This window comes from Gambusia affinis, linkage group LG19 (genome assembly GCF_019740435.1).
Source record: "Gambusia affinis linkage group LG19, SWU_Gaff_1.0, whole genome shotgun sequence".
Classification (NCBI taxonomy): Eukaryota; Metazoa; Chordata; class Actinopteri; order Cyprinodontiformes; family Poeciliidae; genus Gambusia; species Gambusia affinis.
In genome coordinates, this window is record NC_057886.1 from 4,919,221 (window position 1) to 4,940,038 (window position 20,818).

At 39.7% G+C, this 20,818-nt stretch overlaps 1 protein-coding gene across 2 annotated transcripts in view; it reads left to right on the forward strand.

The window, feature by feature from the left end:
• The first annotated feature begins 5,506 nt into the window (after positions 1–5,506).
• The window catches only part of ntn1b (netrin 1b), a 64,730-nt gene continuing 49,418 nt past the window's right edge, over positions 5,507–20,818 (forward strand). The window contains exons 1-2 of one of the 2 annotated variants that reach the window (XM_044100528.1): positions 5,507–5,643; positions 8,003–8,812. In XM_044100528.1, coding sequence (XP_043956463.1) covers positions 8,041–8,812 — 772 coding nt within the window. In that variant the 5' untranslated portion in view covers positions 5,507–5,643; positions 8,003–8,040. Of the gene's footprint in view, positions 5,644–7,622; positions 7,885–8,002; positions 8,813–20,818 lie in introns of those variants that run through there. The other variant, XM_044100529.1, reaches the window with a different exon arrangement.

A 20,818-nucleotide genomic window follows, 5' to 3' on the forward strand; every position in this document is an offset into this window, starting at 1 on the left:
CGACCAAAACAACCAATCAGAACCAGTAGGACGCTCTTAGTGCTGTCAATCAACCTCATTCACTCACTGCTAAATGTGCTAATGGTGGAGAAACAACTTATCATTACAGGAAAAATGTTTATCTGCTGTCATTGGTAGCTATGCTAATTAGACTGAGCATTCACAACAGGCTGCGCTAGCTAGCTGTAGCATAGGGATGAGCAGCAACATGAGACTGTGATTGACAGCACTAAAACTCTCCTGTCTCTGATTGGTTGTTTCTAGATTGTACTGGGAGAAGGCAGATGAAATAGATTTTTAACAGATTATCTCTCATGCCGTACTGTCACAACATAATGACGGTTTTAACAAATATGCAAAAAAAGTTTTTTATAAAAGTTACATACTGCATTTCAATCTGGACAGACTCAGGCGGAGAAAGACAGCGATTAAAAGGGTTTATTGACATCCATGAATAAAAGTTCTTTGGTGCTCGGGTCCCGGCTGAGGACATCCACTGGTGGTGGAAGTCGGTGAAGGACGAAAGCCTGGAGACTGGAGGTGGAGAAAGGGCGGAGGAGGGTTGAGCGCAGCTGGAAAGCGGAAGATGCCATTCATGGAGGTCCTTTTCAACTGGGGCTTGGTCTGCTGGTTGATTGGATGATGCAGGTGGGGCTAGAGTCTTCCAGTTTGGATTTACGCCTAGGCTTTCATCTTTAATTTCACTTAGGAGAGGGCAGGTCAGGAGGGACGTGGGGTAGAGCTGCTGCTGACTGACTCATCTGTTCAGTAGTGATGGCCAAATGAAGCCTCATGAAGCAACGAAGCTTCCCGGCCCAGTGCTTTGCCCAAAGGTTGATTACTCGATGTTTCATTCATTTCTCACTAGTGACACCTGCTGTTGAAACTGTGGCAGCCTTGTCACTCAGACAGACATATTTAAAAACAATTAGTAAATGCAATATTGTCACAAAGTTTTTGTCAAACTCATGTTTAGTAACAGGAGAGTCAATACTTAACTTAGTCAGTAGAGTCCTACTTAACTAATCTTTTTTATTTATTAAAATTATTTGTTTGACAATAGACATTTGGTTTAGTGTTCTCGGAGTGCAGTGCTTGTTGGGGCAGACAGTATTCTTTGAGTTTTAATTTGCCTCCTGAAAAACTAAAATTCTTCAAAAGTTCTCTTTTTCTTGGATTTCTATTGGCTCTCTGAACTGATCCCTTATACTTTTACTCATCGGGCCAGAATTTTACTTTTCCAACAGCTTTAAGTCTGTTTCTGCTGTGCTAGACTGATATATTATTGCAGAACAAAGAAATAGAGGACATTTCAAGAAGGTGAGAATTTTTTGAGGTGAAGGGTGCAGCGGCTCATCACGCTTTTATTTTGAAAACCGACACGCAAAATGAAACAGTCACGTGACCCATGCAATGCGAGGCCTCGTTTGTTGCCAGTCAACGTGCTTTTCAGCAAGACAACACAAACCTCGAAGCCTGGCTTCATTTAGCCCAGGGGTTTTCAAAGTATGAAAGGGTGAGCCCCCCTTCAAGGAGCTTAATGCCTGCTGCGCCTCCCCCCGAGTTCTAAAAACTCCACCTTCAGCCCTGCTCTGGCCAAAACCAGTGATGTCATAGTTACTTTGAAAAAGTAACTTTAATCGGACTACTGATTACTCCTTGAAAAAGTAACTTAGTTATATTACTGACTACTTGACTTGGAAAGTAACTAAGTTACTTTCCAAGTCAAGTAGTAACTAACTGCAGGAAAGTAACTAACTGCAGGATTAAGTAACTTTTTAGTTACTTTCAGCAGCTAACAACAACGCTCCGCCTCCTGTGAAAATCACATTGAGCTTTGCCAATATGTAATTGTAAGTTATTTTATAATGGTAACATCAACAATGTGTCTCCACTGATAAGGTTGAACTGAAGAGGAGATTGTACAAAAAATAAAAAACATGAGTAATTTGTGTGGTCCACTGTTGTCTGGAAAACTCTAAGAAGGATTTTAAAGCCCCCCCTCCCCCCAGCCTCCAGATTCTGCGTTACGCCCCTGAGTTTGATGTCGCAGCGCACAGAGCTCCTCCTGCAGCTCCACAGCTCCGATGGCTGCGACACTTACCGTAATATTAATAATTATAACGGTGCTAACTTGCCATTATAACTATTGCCAACTACGGACACGTTTATTCGTGGCTGTTTTCACGTTTATTGCGCTGTTTATATTGGTCTCGATGTTTGCAGTTTTCTGGAGCGCAACGCGAAGCTCGATGTCAGTGAGAGGTAATAAATTAAGTTGACATTAACAAAGACACAGCGGGACGGATCAACCGGGAAATGATGAACAGGGAGAGACGGAGTAAAACTACCTTAATGACGGACAAATTCTGGGATTTATTGTGAGTCTCTGCTTATTTCCAAGCCCAAATGAGCAACTTCACGTTCAAAAACGAGCCCAAAAAGGCGCAACCTGCCACTCATTAAATCTGCAAGCGACTTTAAAAAAATGAAGCCCAAAGCCGTTTATAATAATCGGACTTGTCGACAGAAACTCAAAATAGTTCCAGTTTTTCCACCAACAAAATGCGCATCTCCCTCCATTGTTTACATTTCTGTCGCATAGAGACGTCGGTCACTCGACAAGACGAGTAGAGGAAATACGATTAAATAACAAAAGAAGATAGTAACGCACAGTAACGCAAAAATGATTTTGATAAGTAACTGTAGTCTGACTACTGGATTTGAAATAGCAATGCGTTAGATTACTCGTTACTGAAAAAAGTGGTCCGACGTCAGTAACGTTACTGACATCACTGGCCAAAACATCCTCTAAGGGGGGAAACATTTCCACTGATCCCCGCTCCACGCGCACCCCACAGTACCAACTTTTTCCTAAATCCACAGAGTTGATCGTGAGCGTAAAAGACGTTTCTCTCACATCAGTAGACAGCAAGCAGATAGCTTTTCCGGTTAATTTTTTCCCTCGCACCGCGCCTCCCCTAAAGTGCTCTGGCGCCCCCCCGGGGAGGCGCGCCTCACACTTTGAAAACCGCCGATTTAGCCCATCACTACTATTAAGTGTGGTAAAAAGGAACAAGTTAAATATATGAATATGTTGGTAATATATATTCTTAATTTATTAAATGTCAGTGAAAGAGAGGCAAACAGTAGCTAAGCTAACTATGCTGAATGGTTGATAATCTCACACAGTCTACCCACCTCTCGGGGAAAAACTGGGTTACAATTTGACACTTTTACCTTTTTTTTTCTCTCTGTCTCTTTACTTTTTGAAAACCTGACTTTATAATTTTTCTTAGCAGCATAGTAACAGCCTCAGTCGTTCTTGTCTTCCTCTCTCTGCTGCTGAACACCGTCACCGTCAAGCGCTCCAAGCAGGAACGAACCATTTCATGCAGATCCGGGGGGGTTCAGGGTAAAATGTAGATGCCTGCTTTTTGGTCTGGGAGTAGGAACATTTAATTTTTACTGCTAAAACCAATTTTAGAAAACTCAATATAATTAATTTTGTAATTGAAAGGGCCCCATTTTCTTTTATTTCTATGAACATTTTTTTAAAATAAATAAATGAAACTTGTGGAGGGCCCCCTGTTGGTCAGAGGCCCTCGGAATTGTCATAACTTTTTCCCCCTATATGGCGCCCCTGGTTATAATACATTTTTAAAGTCTTGAATTCAATCATTCCACAACAGGAAATAATTATGCATAAGTGGAAGTTACCCGTCTTCCCCAGAGTGTCCGTAACAGGAAAGACGGTGCGTTGCTAAGAGGTCTTGTGTAAGTTCATGACATCAAAATTAGAAAAAGACTGTGTAATCAATAAGGAAAAACTATTCCCTTTAGTAAAAACGTGAGATCAGGACTTTTGTTTGCAGAAGTTGCGACTGAGTGAACCAGAAAACGGGAACAAAAACAGGATATCAGTCTGAGCACCTTTTATCAACTGACCATGCCTGCTATAATTATTGTTGAGAAAGGTTGTTCCAATGGCTGCACCTTGGATTCCACACACAGCAACCGGGAATTACCTAATCATTTTGTTAAAAAGAGCCTTAAACTGAAAGTCCTTTCTTTCACCATCACTCAGTTCCTTTTGTTTTTTAAATGACATATTTCAGTTTTTAAGCTTTTTAGTGAAACTTCGGGTATAATTGTATTTTATCTTGGTTTCCCTGCATGCTTAAGCATCATGTTTGCATTAAAAGAAGTTTAGAAATGTCATCGTTTCAAGAAAGCATTATGCTGGTGGTTGTTGTTTTATGATGACAAAATATTAATATCCTTCTCAAGAGTAGTTTCAGCTCAATGACGCTTTGTGATTGGGCCCCTGATAACGTCTTGAAGTGCATTTTTGTACCAACATAAAAACTAGATTTCCTACTTAGATTATAGGAAGATCCCACGCAAGGACGCCACCTACCTGTGATCTATAGTTACTGTCCTAAAGGACTAGTTTCTTAAATATCTAGAGCCTGAGTCACGATCAGCCCAAAACTAATGCCTTTCCGGAAGCATAGAATTAAAATTAAATATATTTTAAAATAATATTGTTAACTACCATTCTGGAGGGCATAAAAAGGGAACCACAAGTTCCTGATTATATGATCATATTCCTGGATCAATACAAAAATATAAATAAGTCAATTACAGCTTTGTTTATTTTTTATTTTTTATTTTTATTTTTTTTTACTGAATATGTTGTTGGGTTGGCTTTTAGATGAAATAGTGATGTAGTTGAGCGTATCTAAAATTAGCAGTACATTTTTTTTGTTATCTTAGCTGCTCTCTGTTGCTATTTTCCTCTTGCTATGACAGGACATGCTAAAAATTGCTCCAGGCTTTTTGATTATTTACAAAAATTCTCACATGTTGCTAAAGTACTATGAAAGCTAAAATGTTTTTAGAATCTCATAAAAACGTAATTTGTCATATTTTGTTTAAGTAACCTTCAACGTGTTCGTTTTCTAAATCTTACCACAAAAACATGTTTCAGTGAGAATAATAAGATTTGGTTAAATTCAGTACATCTGTAGCACCAACTAAGAACAAATCTCCTTTGTTTAATAAAACAAAGGAGATTTATTTATTTTTTCTTTTAATCCAATAATAATAGAGATGGATTGAAAGTTACTTACATAGATTCCAATTGTATGTTAGTATGTTATGAGACAAATGATCTGTGAACAAAAAAAATCAAATTCCTTCGTCTCCTCCCAGTGCTCCCAGTTCTAACTAGGAACAACCAATCAGAGCCAGGAGGAAGGCCTCAGCGTTGTCAATCACCCGTCTCTCTGTTATCTAACAGAACCTGTTGCGAATGCTAATTAGCTTTTTAGCTAAACGCCGCCGTTTATCCGATGGCGGCGGATAAACGGTTTTCTGTAACGGTAAGTCGTTTCTCCACTATTAGAACGTTTAGCTGGAAGTACCGGAGATTGGTTGACAGCTGTAAGACCCTCCTCCTCCTGGCTCCGATTGGTTGTTTTTGGTCCGGAGTGAGGTATTTTTTTTAGACGTCAATGCTAATTGAGGGATCGTGTGGAGGAGTTCGATACTTTCGCAGACTAACAAGTTTCTTTGTTTTCCTCCATAAAAGTCATATACTGCAATTTTAAAGGCAAAAGCTTGTATTAACTGCACAAGGTAATATCATAAGACTTCCAGTTATGAAACTTTTTACATTGGACAAATATTTTTTAGCAGTTTAACAGCTTGAACTAGCTTAAAACAATGTTAATGCTGACACACTGCTAGAAAAACTGGGCATGTTAACGATGAGGCTGCGGTTGCCAATGTTCTCGCATGTGGTTGTGGTTTCAGAGTAAAGCGTTGCATGCCACTTTGTTAGATATGATATATAGTTTATTATTTCATTAGTGTTTTCTCATGAACCGATGAGCAAAGTTATCTTCACGATTAGTAAAAATTCAACTAACAAAGCTGATGACATAAATCCAGCAGAGAAACATTGATTAAAATCGACTTGAATAAAATGCGTCACAGCCATTGTGCTGATTGAGATCTTACAGTTTGTGTTACCAGCAGTGCAACGAAAATAAATTGGGCTTAACCACACAGAATGGAGAAAACAGAAGACATATACTGATAACGGAAACTATCACCGCTAGTTTCCTTCTCCTCTTTGGGTCCTCCAGTGTGGCCAAAGAAGCGTTACATTTAAACATTTTACGCAAGCCTGGAAACCACCTGACACAATATTTTTAAGCGTTCGCTTGTATTCTACTTGTACATCTAAATAAAAATTAGAAAATTGAGTGAAAGGGCTATATTTCTTATTAAGTAAAACTCATCACACACAGAGTGATATATTCTTGTGTGTTTTGATGATTATGATTTTACAGATAGTGAAAACCAAAAGTTTCAGCGTCTCAGCGAATTAGACTGTTGCTTAAAAGGTCATGAATATAAACGCATAATGTCTCAACCTAATCAGCTGATTAACTCAAAACACCCGGAAAGGCTTTCTGAGCCTTTAAGCTACCTCTCACTCTGGGTCGGTCGACTACACAACCAGAACAATAAGCCACAAAAAGATCATTGCTAAAGAAGCTTGCATATACAGAGTTGTGTATCCAAGGTTATTAAAGAGACAATTTTATTATGTGAAATTGTCTTTTTTGAGATTTACATCGCCTTCAATGCTTCAATCACCATAGTGTTCCTGTTCTAGATTGGCTAGCAAACTCCCCTGACCTTTTACCCCATAGAGAATCTATGGAGTATCGTCAAGAGGACGATGAAAGACACCAGACCCAACAAGGCAGATGACCTGAAGGCAGCTGCTATAGCAACTTGGTTTTCCATTGCACCTACAAAATACCACAGGTTGATCGCCTCAAGGCCACAGCATAATTCATGCAAAAGGAGCCCCAACCAAGCACTGGGTGCATAGAAATGCATGTACTTTTCACAATCCTGACATTTTTGCTTAAAACATTATTTTTATTTTGGTCTGATGTGATATTCAAATTTTCTGAGACGTTGAATTTTGGGGTTTCTTGACGCACACGGCATAATAATTAAATTTGAACAAAATAAAAGTTTGAAATATTTTATTCCACGTGTCACAAAGCTTTATAAAATGACTGTTTCACTTTCTGAGATATCTGGGAAAAAATCTTGAACTTTTACGCAACTTTCATTATATATGTTATAAAGAACACACTCACACACACACACACACACACACACACACACACACACACACACACACACACACACACATATATATATATATATATATATATATATATATATGTATATATATATATATATATATATATATATATATATATATATATGTAATTATTTTGTTGTGAGTTTGTCCCTTTCCTAAAATAATTACATAAGTCTCTTTTTTATTTTTTTGCACAAAAAAAAAACATTCTGGGAAAAAAAGACTTAAGCCATTATTTTAGGAAGTGATATATGAGACATAATATCCACGTAGTTCCGATATTTTACCAGAAGATGTCGCCGTTTCCTTTTACACGGAGAGATCCGTTTCCAGCGTTCAGACACTAATGACTCCTCTTTTCTCCCCCTCCCATTAGAATAGAGAGGGAATGGGACAGACAGTGGTAGAGGTGGGCAGAGGTGTGACAGAGGGGACCGACTGAGGCAGAGGCAGACAGCCAGTTGGGCATTTGCCATTTATTTTCTCTTTTCTTCAATTTTTTCTCTCTCTTATTTCCAGAAAGGAGGGAGAGTCTATTGCACCTTTTTGTTTCGTGCGTAAACTGGATAAAGGGTGTTTTATCCCCCCCCCTCTAAATTCTGCGGGGGGACCTCCAACTCTTTCAGCCTGAGCTGTCCATTTGAGAGGTGGTGGTCTGGGTGGAGTTTTTCCTTTCCCCTTATAAGGTTATTTCTCAAAAAACATTCAGCAACCATTCCATCCAATCGTTCTGATTCATTTTCTCTCAGGGTTTTGCCGCAGGTGCTGTTGGGGTGATAACCGTGCCTTTCCGTGTGTTTTCAGCACATCGGCCCCCCGCGGCGCTCGGATTAAGTCCTACCATGAGACGGCTTTTGGAGACGTGGGTCGCCGTGCTGACAGCTTGCGCGCTGGCCGGACGCGCCTCCGCGGGATACGGGCTGAGCATGTTCGCTGCGCAGTCCTCCCCGCCGGACCCGTGCTACGACGAGAACGGGAACCCGCGGAGGTGCATTCCCGACTTCGTCAACTCCGCTTTCGGGAAGGACGTGCGCGTGTCCAGCACCTGCGGCGCGCCAGCGGCCCGCTACTGCGTGGTGACCGAAAAGGGCGAGGAGCGCACGGACGTTAAGCACGCGCGACGCCAGACCCCAAGAAGTCCACCATCATCTGACGACCCCACCAATCGGAGAATGCGCTGGTGCCGGAAAATGATGACCGGTCTGCAGAGTGATCGCACGGTTACGTACCCGCTGACCGGCGGCCTGATCGCCTTCAGCACCCTGGACGGACGGCCGTCGGCGCACGACTTCGACAACTCGCCGGTGCTGCAGGACTGGGTGACGGCCACCGACATCAAGGTGATCTTCAGCCGGCTGCACACGTTCGGCGACGAGAACGAGGACGACTCGGAGCTGGCGCGCGACTCCTACTTCTACGCCGTGTCGGACCTGCAGGTCGGCGGACGGTGCAAGTGCAACGGGCACGCGTCGAAGTGCGTCAAAGACCGCGAGGGGAACCTGGTGTGCGAGTGCAAGCACAACACGGCTGGGCCGGAGTGCGACAGGTGCAAGCCGTTCCACTACGACCGGCCGTGGCAGCGCGCCACGGCCCGGGAGGCCAACGAGTGCGTCGGTAAGTCAAAGCCTCTCTTTTTCTGAATTCTGACTGAAATTTACACCGATAAAAAAATCACAAAAAAATAAATACATTTGAATTTAAGTAATTAAACAATTGGATACAAATAATTTTGGTTGGTAAGAATCACTGTTTCTGAGTAGAAACTGTGTTCGTATCCAGAGAAAAGGTTTCTTTAAAAATTGTTTCCGTGAACAAATGTGTTTAAATTCGACTTATTATTGTTTTTTTTTACGACAGCTTTCCTCAAATTAAATAATTCAATTCTGACTATATATAGACGTAAATGTTGGGGAATATATACGGACTTATATTTAATTGAAGTACAACAAACGGTTCATTTATCCTCGTATGAGAGTATTTAACGGGAAATTTCCGAATTTAAAATCACCTTTGATAATCTCTGACATGGTGATATAGGTTTATATGTTTATTTTCCCACTGCTGCTGTCATGGTTACGCACAAGTTTAATGGATGCAGAGAATCCCCTCTGTCAACAACATAAAATCTCTGCTGCGTCCCTATGGGCTGGAAAATCACGATTAACCATCTTTACTGTTCCTTCTGGTTAAGTCATCTGGTTTCGGTGACCGTTATTAATCAAAGAAAAGGTTTTTTATTGTTATTGATATTTTCTTGCTGATAAATCTGAGCGATATCTGAGCCAGGTGTGCTGTTAGACCTGAAGCCATTCAGGGGCAGAAAATCTGAATACCAATGAAATCCAAGGCCATTTTTTTTTTCTTCCAATATTTATATGTGCATGTTTTAAGCCATCTTACCTGAGCTAAGATGAACAAAAGTGAACAATAACCTGCTCTCCTGCTGAATTAGTGACTTCAATTCTTTTCCAGTCATATATATGTAATTTTTTGCTATAAAAAAAGAGGAATGTATTGCTAACCTATATCTACTTAATTCGAACATGTATATTCAAGCTTTCTCAAATTATTTGAAGTTTTATTGTGCCTTTTAATGCCATCTTATCTCCAGCACAGTGCATAAAACAGGAAAGGCTGTGCATGGAAACAGATTTCCGTAGGGATCATCCAAATCTAACACCCTGCATTTAAAAGATGGTGCACTCTTCTTTCTTTTTTTACCGTGACTGTGATGGTTTGAAACCTTTTTTTCATAACCACAAACTCAACTTTAAAATAGCACCAACTAATATTTATTTATGCTGAATAATTCCAAAGTTTTAAGACAGGAAAAGTGGAGGAGCTTCCAGAGAAAACGCCCCACATGTTATTTCAATAAATGATAATATTGTTGTTTTGAGACCATTTTCAAGTAACATAAGTTTAATGGCATGATAGTGCCAGGACACATTGTCAACCGCCAGTAAGCTTTAAATTCTAATGAACATTTGACTCTGAAACTGAAAGACATTTTAAATATCAAACATAAATAAACTAAACAACAGAAACAAGAAATAAAATAAATTATGAAGTGTCCGGAAATCAAAATTGCTCTTCAGAAAAAGGGACAAGTTGAGACCAACGCACCAGACTGAAGAATTTGATCGTCCAGTTTTTGGTGATAAAAAACCGGATGATAAACCGGATGATTTCTGTCTTTTTTTCTGTAGAAAAAGAGACAGAAATGGGCGAAACGATAAATCGTACAAATGGAAATTATTTAGCTCGTTTTAATCATGCAGTAAATTGATTTATTTCTTATTGTGACAGGCGTAGACATCAATTCAATTTCAACAAAATACCAAAATCAGACGCAATCGGCGAAGACGGCTCCAATGTTTGGAAGCTTTGCTTGCTAGCAAGTTTAAATTTAGCACTAATGCTAATGCTTTCGGTTAGCTAAAAGGGAAACATTTCCCCACTAAAAACCAGTTTTCATTGTGTACACTCGAATATTTAAGTGCTGCCATTGTGTTAATATGCTGTGGTCTTTCAGTGGCAGTGACACAAGTAACAAATAAAATCCTCTTTACTGAGAGAAGCAATGAAAATAGGCGAGTTCTGTTCATCAGAAGCTAAAGAACCTTATATCCAGTGAATCAGTGTTTTAAAGATAAACTCCCGCTTGTTGAAAAGAGCTGTGTAAAGCCACTTCCTCCTTAAAGAGTGCATATTTCCATCAGCGAAAACCCAATCGCCAACAATCGAGCTGAACGATTCAACCGGAAGAAAGGGCTGGAAGCCTTTTCTGCAAAGCGGGCTTGTCCAAACGCGCACCAGCAGACATTTCCTACTTTAATGGGAAGGAAACGTCACAGCTGCAGAGATGAGCTGCTGGGGCGGGATGTGTTTCCATAATCAGGTGCTGTTATAGATCGCAGGGCCGATTAGGGCGGTTTTATTGACATTTCTGGCACGTAGAGTACAAACTGCCACTTTAGAGGCGGCAAACTATTCACAGAGGGGAAACAAAGCGTGAGGTAATCTGAATCTGAGTGTTATTTTGCTGCGGTGCCTGTTTCCAGCAGAGCAGCAGGGGCTTACATCGACAGCCCGGGCCTCTGTGAGCCACTGTGGGGCGAACCGGGGGAGAAGCAACCAGCCCCTGCCACTGCCATGGTTTGCTCAACCAAACGGAACAAGTGAACAAGTTGTTCCCTTTTTGGCCTCCGACTTTCGCCCGCATGCGAGCGCATTTCATGAAAACAAAAGCGTGTCACTCGCGGCATCCATCTCACTGTCGGCGGGAGGCGTCCACTTCCCCTCCCCTTCGCCGTCTCGCTGTGTGTGCAAGTGGTGTCATCGGATAAAAACTGCAAAGGAGGCAGACAGAGGAAAAATAATAGGAAGGGTGTTCCGACAGCAGAGGCGGCGCAAGGTTGTATGGGGCCCAGAGCAGAAAATAAAATGTAATGAACATTTAAAGCCGACACTGAAATTCACCAACTTTTTCCGTATATCTTCCATCCATCCATACGTTGTCTATACCTGCTTATACTCGCAGAAATTGCGTTTCCATGACCAATGTGCACAAATCTTTGTCTATATTCTGATAATGTAGAAAACCCCCCGCAATTTTGCATTTGCGGTGTTTCCATTAAAGAGGAAATTAAATCAAAATTACATGAAAATGCGTTTCTTTACGTGATAAGTCATTAAAAATCATGGCAACAATGTATGTAAACAATTACATGAGATTATATCCATGGGAAGGGTGACATATGTGGCGTTGTGGGGAAATTGTAGTCGGCCATTTTACAGAAGAGCTGTGGATTCAACACGTTTGAATAACAAACAGAACTTTTTATGAGCTGTGTGATGCTGTGAGAGCCGTGGTGGAGCCATCTGCACATTGTCTGAAAAAAACAACCAAAAAAAAAAATCCATCATCTTCTTACTACTTCCCGTCAACTTCTTTGTCGTTTCCTCCAGTAGCAACATCCGGCTGTTTATCACGTGACTAGTTGTGAGCAAGTGCTTCCATTGCAGTTTTGCAAAATACATCTATTTTTGAAAAAAAAAATACACGTCATCCTAGTGCAAAAACTTTTTATGGAAAAATTTACAAGTCATATGCTTAGAAGCCAGTTTAGCAATGTCCACAAACTGACTATGATAGAAAATGGCTACTGAAGAAATACCGCCAACTTCCTGAAAATACAAAAGATATCTGATAATGTCATCCAAAACTCAAGAAATACTGGATAGGTTATACTCCTGGTCTAATTTCACATTGTATGTGCATGAGTTGCTATCAGGCGCAAATTTTTTTGGCCCTTTGGTGGCTCCGAACAATACGTAACAACTGAGCCATCAACTACTAAATTAACTGTTTTGACAGAATGTGATCAGTCACTTTACATTACTAATAAAATAAAGAACAAATAGGTTCATATTTTGATTGGTCAGTCATTTTGGATACGTGCAGCACTTCAATAAAACCTTACAGATTTGAGAAGAGTCAAACTTTATTTTGTTGTCAGTTAATTGTATATAGTTTAAAACAAACTGTTAGAAACTAACACTTGTAAGCATTTCATCTGAATAAATTTCAATCAGTGTTTCTAAATAAACATTAGAGTTTTATTAAATTTTTTGTCTGCATGCTACTTTCTCAGGAAAATTAAATTAATTCAAACTAATTACCCAGATATTTTACCTCATGAAAGCATGAAACATTAAAAAGCTTTCTTTTTTTCTTCTGGCAGCCACAGCTACATTGCCAACAAAGCTAGCAAGTTTAACCTTAGCATTAACAGCTAAGCAAGTTACAGCTATAAAAACGTACATTTTTGCCCAAAAGCATAAACTTTCTCAACCGCAAGTCTCACAACAGTCCTAACCTTTTATTGAGATGATAAGTTCATTCATAATACATTGCATATAAACATATCAGCCACACACAACCAATGAGAGCAACTCTTAACTCAACCAACATCTAATCAAATTGTTTAGCTTGGATTTTCTCCCAGAGTAACGTAGCCAGTTCTACTGGAATGCAACCATCACTGAACATTATGCCTACTAATGTCAAATAATTTTAATGACCAATACTTAACACCGTCCAAAACTAAAATTTTATGCTGTAGATTTATTTGCGAACAGTTACATTGTGCAAAAAAATGTGGGCCTACATTAGACAAAACCAGCTTTAATGAATATCATTGAAGTTGTAGCACGTAGCTTTTTTAAATGATTTTTTTTATTAACTTTTTGTTCAAACTGTCAGTATGTTTTGACAGTATGGTATGAGACAAATAAGTTGGGAAAAAAAGTCCAGCTTTTCTCCCATTGCTAACTGGAAACAACCAGTCAGAGTCAGGAGGCGGGTCTTAGCGCTGTCAATCATGCCCATGTGCGCACCGGTCCTCTCCTACTCCCCCTCTCCTTTTTGCATAGCCTGCAGTGAATGCTAATGCTAGTTAACATAGCACCCATGAAGGCGGATAAACCGTTTTCCTGTAACGTTAAGTTGTTTCTCCTCCATTAGCACATTTTGCAGCAAGTGCAGGAGACTGATTGACTGCTCCAAGACCCTCCTCTTGGCTCTGATTGGTTGTTTTTGGTCGGGTAATACCAGCACAGGAAGGAAGTAGAGGGGATCCATTTTTTTCGCAGATTATTTGTCTCATACTGTCAAGACATGGTGATAGTTTAACAAATATGTAAAAAACATCTCTTTAAAAAAAAAAAAAATTGTATTGAAAATAGAATAATTATGACTGTTCTTGGAAAATCTAAGCATTTCCAGCTATGTAGTTTGCACTTTTATTAATTATTTTAAACCTTAAATAGTTTCAAAATGTAAAATCAGTAATCAGAAACTATTGAACAAATTTAAAAGTAGGATCATTCTTGGTTAAGTACAAATGCAACATCTAGGTCAATTTTCTGTGTAACAAATACAGAATCCTTTGGTTCCCCCTGCTAGCTGAGCTTACTTATGCCTTGGGACGTTTCTACAGACTTCTTCAGTAGTAATAATTGGTCTCCTTTTGCTTTGGACCGTTGTCATATTAGAACAAGAGAAAGAAAAAGATTTTGGTTATGGGAGAGTTGGTTTCACTTCTTGGTGGCAGGCATCGAGGAAGTCAGTCAAAGTCAGGTTCCCATGACTCTGTGCATGGCTGGCATTATTTAGTCCAAAAAAAAAAAAAAAGAAAAGAAAGGAAGGAAGAAAGAAAGAAAGCAAGAATTTATGTTGGCAGCAGGAATATTTGAATTCCTATCAGGTGGAGGCACATGACTATAAAGACAAATGGCAGCACAGGACTCCCCACCGCCGATGTGTCTGTATAACATTGCTATAATCAGAAAGTAAAATGGGGGAACTATTTGGTTTTGGACAGATTTTTGAAGTGCCTGGAGGGGCAGCAGGCCGCAAAGCATCTGGAGAGGAAATTCTGCATGAAGTTAACTTTCACAGAGAGTTATGACATCTATAAAGAAGTGCAGAGAGACAGGATAGGGAGACAAAAAGAGACGTAAAACACCAACACGGCCACGATTCTGTGTCACAATCCAATAAATAGGTCAGTAAAAAAAAAAAAAAATGTGTGGAGGGTGAAGAGTATCAAATTAAACACACATATGTATGGAGAGTGACTAGTGACAATTTACAATAAATAACTTTTGAATTATGTAAGTGTAAATGTAATTTATCAAAACTAGAGATAAATATACAAATAATTAGTTAAATATAGATTTAATTATTCGTTCTTAAACTAAATGTCTTGATTTCATTTTAAAAATTAGACATATTTATTTCATATTGATTTAAAAAATTAATTTATGTTCCTGTACTGAAGCTCGTGATGAATCAATTCAAAATGTCACCTTTATCCGTCAAACTCAGTGGGCGGGACTTGAACTGCTTCTACAGAGATCTTGACGTCTAATTGGCTGCTTCAAGCAGCTACTCAAGAGAACCTGTATAGCATATAGCAGAGTTAGTCCCACCCACTCCCTGACGCTCTGTTTCTTTATGCCCAAAAGTGCTATATTTCAATAGACAAATAAATAAATCTCTAATAATGTACATTAACATCCATCCAATACATATTTATTTATTAATATGACAAAAAATATATCTAATTAATATTTTACTATTTCTAAGTAGTTCAGTTCTGCAGTATCTGTGAGCCAAAGTTAGTAGGTATGGCTAACCTTACTGTTAGAAGTAATTGGTGGAGTATAATTATTAAGATTCATGTTTGAGGGCACAAAGAGTAAATAAAATATTTCATTGAAAGACGTCACTGAAATTAAGTAACAATGAAGTAAATAAATACAGAAATGTTTAATTTTAGCATTTTGCGTCAATTATATAAAAATACATTTCATTTGCTCATTGATTGATTTATTACATCTATTTTCAATTTTAATTAAAATGAAAACATATATGAATATTTATTTATTTGATTTGGGCACGTCTGGCCCTCCGTAGTCCTCGACATAAAATCTCCCAGTGTAATGTTCTCTGTTATTTTAAGCTTCTCCCTTCTCAAAACTGTCCGCGTTTTGTGAACTCGCGCGCCCCAGTGCACTTTGCCAACAAATTGACAAGTTCATGTGTACACATGTAAATGAATGCGCTCATATCAAATCCAGCCAGAGATTCATAATAATTTGTAGTCATGAGCGCGGTTAGAACATCCACATGGTGACAGACCAGGCCCTCGTGTCCCTGGCAGCTGCTTCATATTCTCTTCATGCTTGGTGTAGCGCTGACCCTTGAGAGTAAACCCCCAACACACACACGCACACACGCACACACACACACACACGCACACACCCTGCATGACTGATGGGCTGCGAGGCAAACTGTGGGAAACCTCTTTCTGCCAAGTGGGTTTTGAGTCGAGATGAAAATGGTAGCCTCAGTCACTCACACGTGTAATTTTGCACTTGTTCGGTTTCCAGCTGGTTTGGTTTCCGAGGACGCTTTCCTTCCACCTCGACAAGTGTCTCCTCGTCGCTGTTGGGTGCGGTATCAGGTGAGTCCTGTGGCTTCATTAAGACGTTGGCGGATGAAGCATGAAGATCTGTTGCTCAGGCAAAAAAAAAAAAAAGAGAAAACGCACAGAAATGTTCTGGCATCTATTAAGATATCTCCGTTTCCATTCCACCTGCGAGGCCGCTGCAGTAGGATGAGATTGTATCAGATGCAGTTTGGGGCTCGACTTCCTGTTATAATACTTGCATAATATAAATGCAGACCATGAAATATAAATAACAAATGATCTGGAATGCTTTTTCAAAACAGAAGACTTTGACATTAATTTAATTCTAAACCAGTTGTTACGGACATTTCCGACTGTCAAATGTTGGAGGAAATGCTGTGGTCTGCTGTGTTTCCATTCACTGTAGAATTGTCCATTTGAAGTTAAGAAAATAAATTTGCTTAATGGAAGCACGGCAGTTTAGAAAAGAAAACATGTTTTTCTATTAAAAGCTGTTGGGCTGTGATGAGGTGGTTTTTCCTGCTGTGTTGATTTGTATTTACGCAACAAAATGACATCAAATGTACCAGTAGTATTTCTTTAAGTCTATTTCTCTTGTCATTAGGTTGGAAACTGTGCTTTTTAAAAAAATAAAATACATAACTTACCACAATTCTCAAAATCCGAACAGAAGCAGAAAACATTGTGTTCTTATTTTAAAGCCTAAAAATGGACGTAAAATGCTGATTCTTTAACAATAAGAAGACATTTCTAGCAGGAGATATTTCTGATAAAATCATAAGGTGTGTTTTCTCGAAAGGTCAGGCAGGACAAGCAGCCATTCAGATGCGCAAAACGCTGAACAGCTTCGCCTTACGAGATGCAGCTCCTCCTCAGAACTGCAGTTTCCAAGCTTCCGACCTCTCCTCCGCGACTCCCTCACTCAGCTCCTTCAGACTAGCCAGCAGCAATTAGCAAACACCTGGTGGAACAGCACACCTACTCGGCTTGTTATAGGAGCTACGTCTCAGTGAAACGCTGGTAAAAAAACATTTGCTAAAGGGTTAATAGAGGAGCCATGTTGTGGTGACTTCCTGAAGGTGGCGTTTCAGAAAGAGCAGGAGTTTCTTAAAGAGACAGAAGCCAAATTTCAAGGCGTAAAATTGAAAGTTAAATTTCTTTAAAGCCCTATTTTATCTAGATAGCATTTCTATAACAAATTAATTAACGTAGTGACATACTTGTGTTATAAAATGGCACTATATGCCTGGAAGACCGCATAATAGTACAGATTAATGTTTCTGATATGTTATATACCACAGATGTATGGTTTTCTTTTGTTTAGTTTTTTTTGGGGTGTGTTTGGTGTAGGGTGTAGAAGAACCGCCACTGCCGACAGCACTAGTTACGCAAAACTCTGTTATGAAAGTATTTTAAAAACAATGTCATATCTGTAAATCCTGTTACTACATAAACTCCACTTTCATTTGATTCATAATAGTGCGTCTACATATATAGTCAAAGCTTGATTACGTTGGACAGGAGGAAGCCACGGTAGTTTACAAACTTGCTCTTGCCTCTGACAACCATGCGACTACGCTACCACACGTCAGCCATTTCCATCCCGCCACGTTGGGCCGTGCGAGACCCGCTCCACATCTGGGTTTTGTTTCGGGCTTCAGTGGAACCGACCCGTGTTTTGGAAGAGCGGGATCGTTGTATAGTGTCACTTCATGGATGTTCGTTAAATAGAAGCCATGTTTCGGTTCGGTTCCTCTTCTTGTGTCTTCTTCTTTGCCATCAGAGCCATCCTTTGCTGTAGCTCAGTTTAGAAAACAGCAAATGGCTGTGGATTTTGGGTAAGTGTAGTCAGAATCTAGCTTTTTCCAGGTAGGTTTTGATTTTTTTAAATATTGTTAATTCATAAAAAAAAAATAAATAAAATGGAAATAGAAATGAGCTCTGTTTGCAAGCGATTTGTCTGACTTACAGTGACCTGCGCAGTAAATCAGTCACCAATGTTTCCATTGGCTGAAGAATTGCGCAATTTGACATTTTGAAAATAAATTAGCTTATTAGATGCACCAAATTTAAAAAAAAAAAATAAAAACAACAAAATAAAAACCATGTCAATAAAAAGTTTGCATGAACATTTTCACATTTTACCACCTCACTGTCACAAACTAAACATATTTTATTAGATTTTTATGTGACAAACATAATTCTAGTCTCTCTAAACAAAATTACCCTTCAAAAAATTTGTCTACTTTAGACCAGAGCATCGGACTGAAAACTTTTGTCTTACCTTTTGTAGAAAATGAGAGAACACAAGAAATTCAAACAGGCTCATAAACGGAAATTATGGAGCTCATTTTAATTTATGATGTGATTAACTGACTTATTGCTTATTGTGACAGACTTAGCTGTACTAAATTTTATTAAGGATAACACGCTGAATAAAAACGCACCACACTTTCTAGATTTTTATGGCTGCAAAAAAAAACCCTCCAAAAATCCTGGATCATTTCTCCTTCCGCTTAACACTTTGGTGCAACTAAATCCCAACAAAACCACTGAGGTTTAGGAGACAGAACGCGGGAAAAGTTCAAAGGTTACTAATGACTCCGCAAGGCGCCGAGTACCAACATGGAAAGTGAAAGTTTCCGGGAGTTGCTTTTTTGGTTCTCTGATGGGCTTTTGCAATTAAAACCCGGCGCAAAGCAGACGTTACTTTTACCGCCTCACATGTCAGCTCGTCTCTCACTCCGCATTCCGTCACTCGTGTTGTCAGTTCAAGCAAAGCCTCCATAATTTTGATAGCATGTCAGTGATTGACGCCGTTCGCATGTCAAACCAGGACCTGCTGTACTTTTGATACCGACGTTCTCCCCCGTGACTACAAGCAGAGAACAATGCTCCCGAATCTGGCTCTCGTTGCGTTCCCTTCCAACGCTTCTTGCAACATAAGCCCGGGTGACTTTTGGTAAGAGGTTTTCCTGTGTACGGCCCAGACCATAAAACAAAGAAATGCATTTGGGGCATCTAAAAGTGAGGAGAAAGAAAGCAGGGGTGGTGGTGGGGGAGTCCATGTTCTGCTATAGTTCAGTGTCCTCTGGGTAAACGCTGCATGTTTGGAGGATTTTGTTTTCTTGAGCTCATAATTCAAGACAGACGTGATGTTTGGAGCCAAAAAAAAAAAGGAAAAAAAAGGTTTTGTTCAGGCTTTATGGAGCAAACTGAACATTTTTTGTTAAACAGAGTGGAGGATGGCAATTTTGAGGGCTGTTGGTGTTATGAGAAGATCCTTTTTGCAATTTCTTTATTTATTATTTTGTTATTTATGCCTGCATAAGGTATGTACTTGTGATTTGTCAGTGGCATCCTGAACTTCATCATTTGCTTCCTTAAACTGATTAAAAATGGGTTTTTTTAAAAACAAAAAAAAAAACAATTCAGTGCTTGTTCAACCAATTGGCATGCTCCAATTTTAATGCTTGTGTCACCCTCCTGTGGTTCTGATGTATTTTATTGTTTTAATGCCTAAAAGTTTAAAATCTTCCTTCAAAACATATATTTTTTCTATGTTTTCCAAGATACATGGTCCAGAATAAGTGTAATTTTTGACACTCGGAGAATTGTTTTTATATTACCCATTAGCTACTTAAGGATGACGGCCATTTTTCAAGATGGCTGTCATCTGCAAGCCTTTTAAACCAATTATTATTTTTTAAAAATATTTTATTGACTCTAGTGGCCTTTATTTTATAGCGAATTGACAGGAAGGTGGGAGAAGACATGTGGCAAAGGTTGCCAGGCCAGGAATCGAACCTGCGACAGCCGGGTCGAGGACCTTATGTGGGTTGTGCTTAACCCCTGCGCCACATAACACCTCTCCCTCCTTAAACTAATTATTGCCATAAAATGTTACCCATTTCTATGGCTTGAATGTGACATTGTATGATTTTGACTTTGGTCAATTTATTCATACAACTGTAATGATATGTAGCAAAGTCAGACGCTACATACTTTGTAGTTTGTGAGCCTGTCGTCACCTGGAAGAAGGTGATGTGTGACAGACTGTGTTTAGCAGTTTAGCGTTAGCTCAGTATTCACCTGTGATAGATATTGGCACTTTTAGTGCCAAAATAAATATTCCCTGATGACCATGGTGGCAATTCAGAATTTTTCAGTGGCTCCCTTTTTTTTTCCCAAGCTCCCAGGAACATCTGTGCCCAGTTAGGATCTCGTATCCGTATGCGAAAGATTTTCCAGAAAACAATTCAATTATCTGCTGCACTAATGGGATGAATTGCTCATTCTTGTAACAAATGCATGTCGGCGTGAACGGGTGGATGTTCGACTCTTTGTGTCCACCGTCTGTCTACATGGGGCTGACTCGACTGGGGCCTCGAGGGGTGGCACGGGGACCACCTAGTGCGTGCACTTTTCGGGGCCTCTTCGAGCCACTGAGGCAGGGCAGGCTGGGAATGATTAATGGATCAGGGGAGTGACACGCTCCGCAGCTCAGCTTCAGACCCCCGGCTAGCTCCCCTGCTGCGCTGCCACCCGACACAGCCGGCTCAGTGACAACACCGCTTTCACGCCCACACACACAACACGCTTCATCAGTGTCACTTAC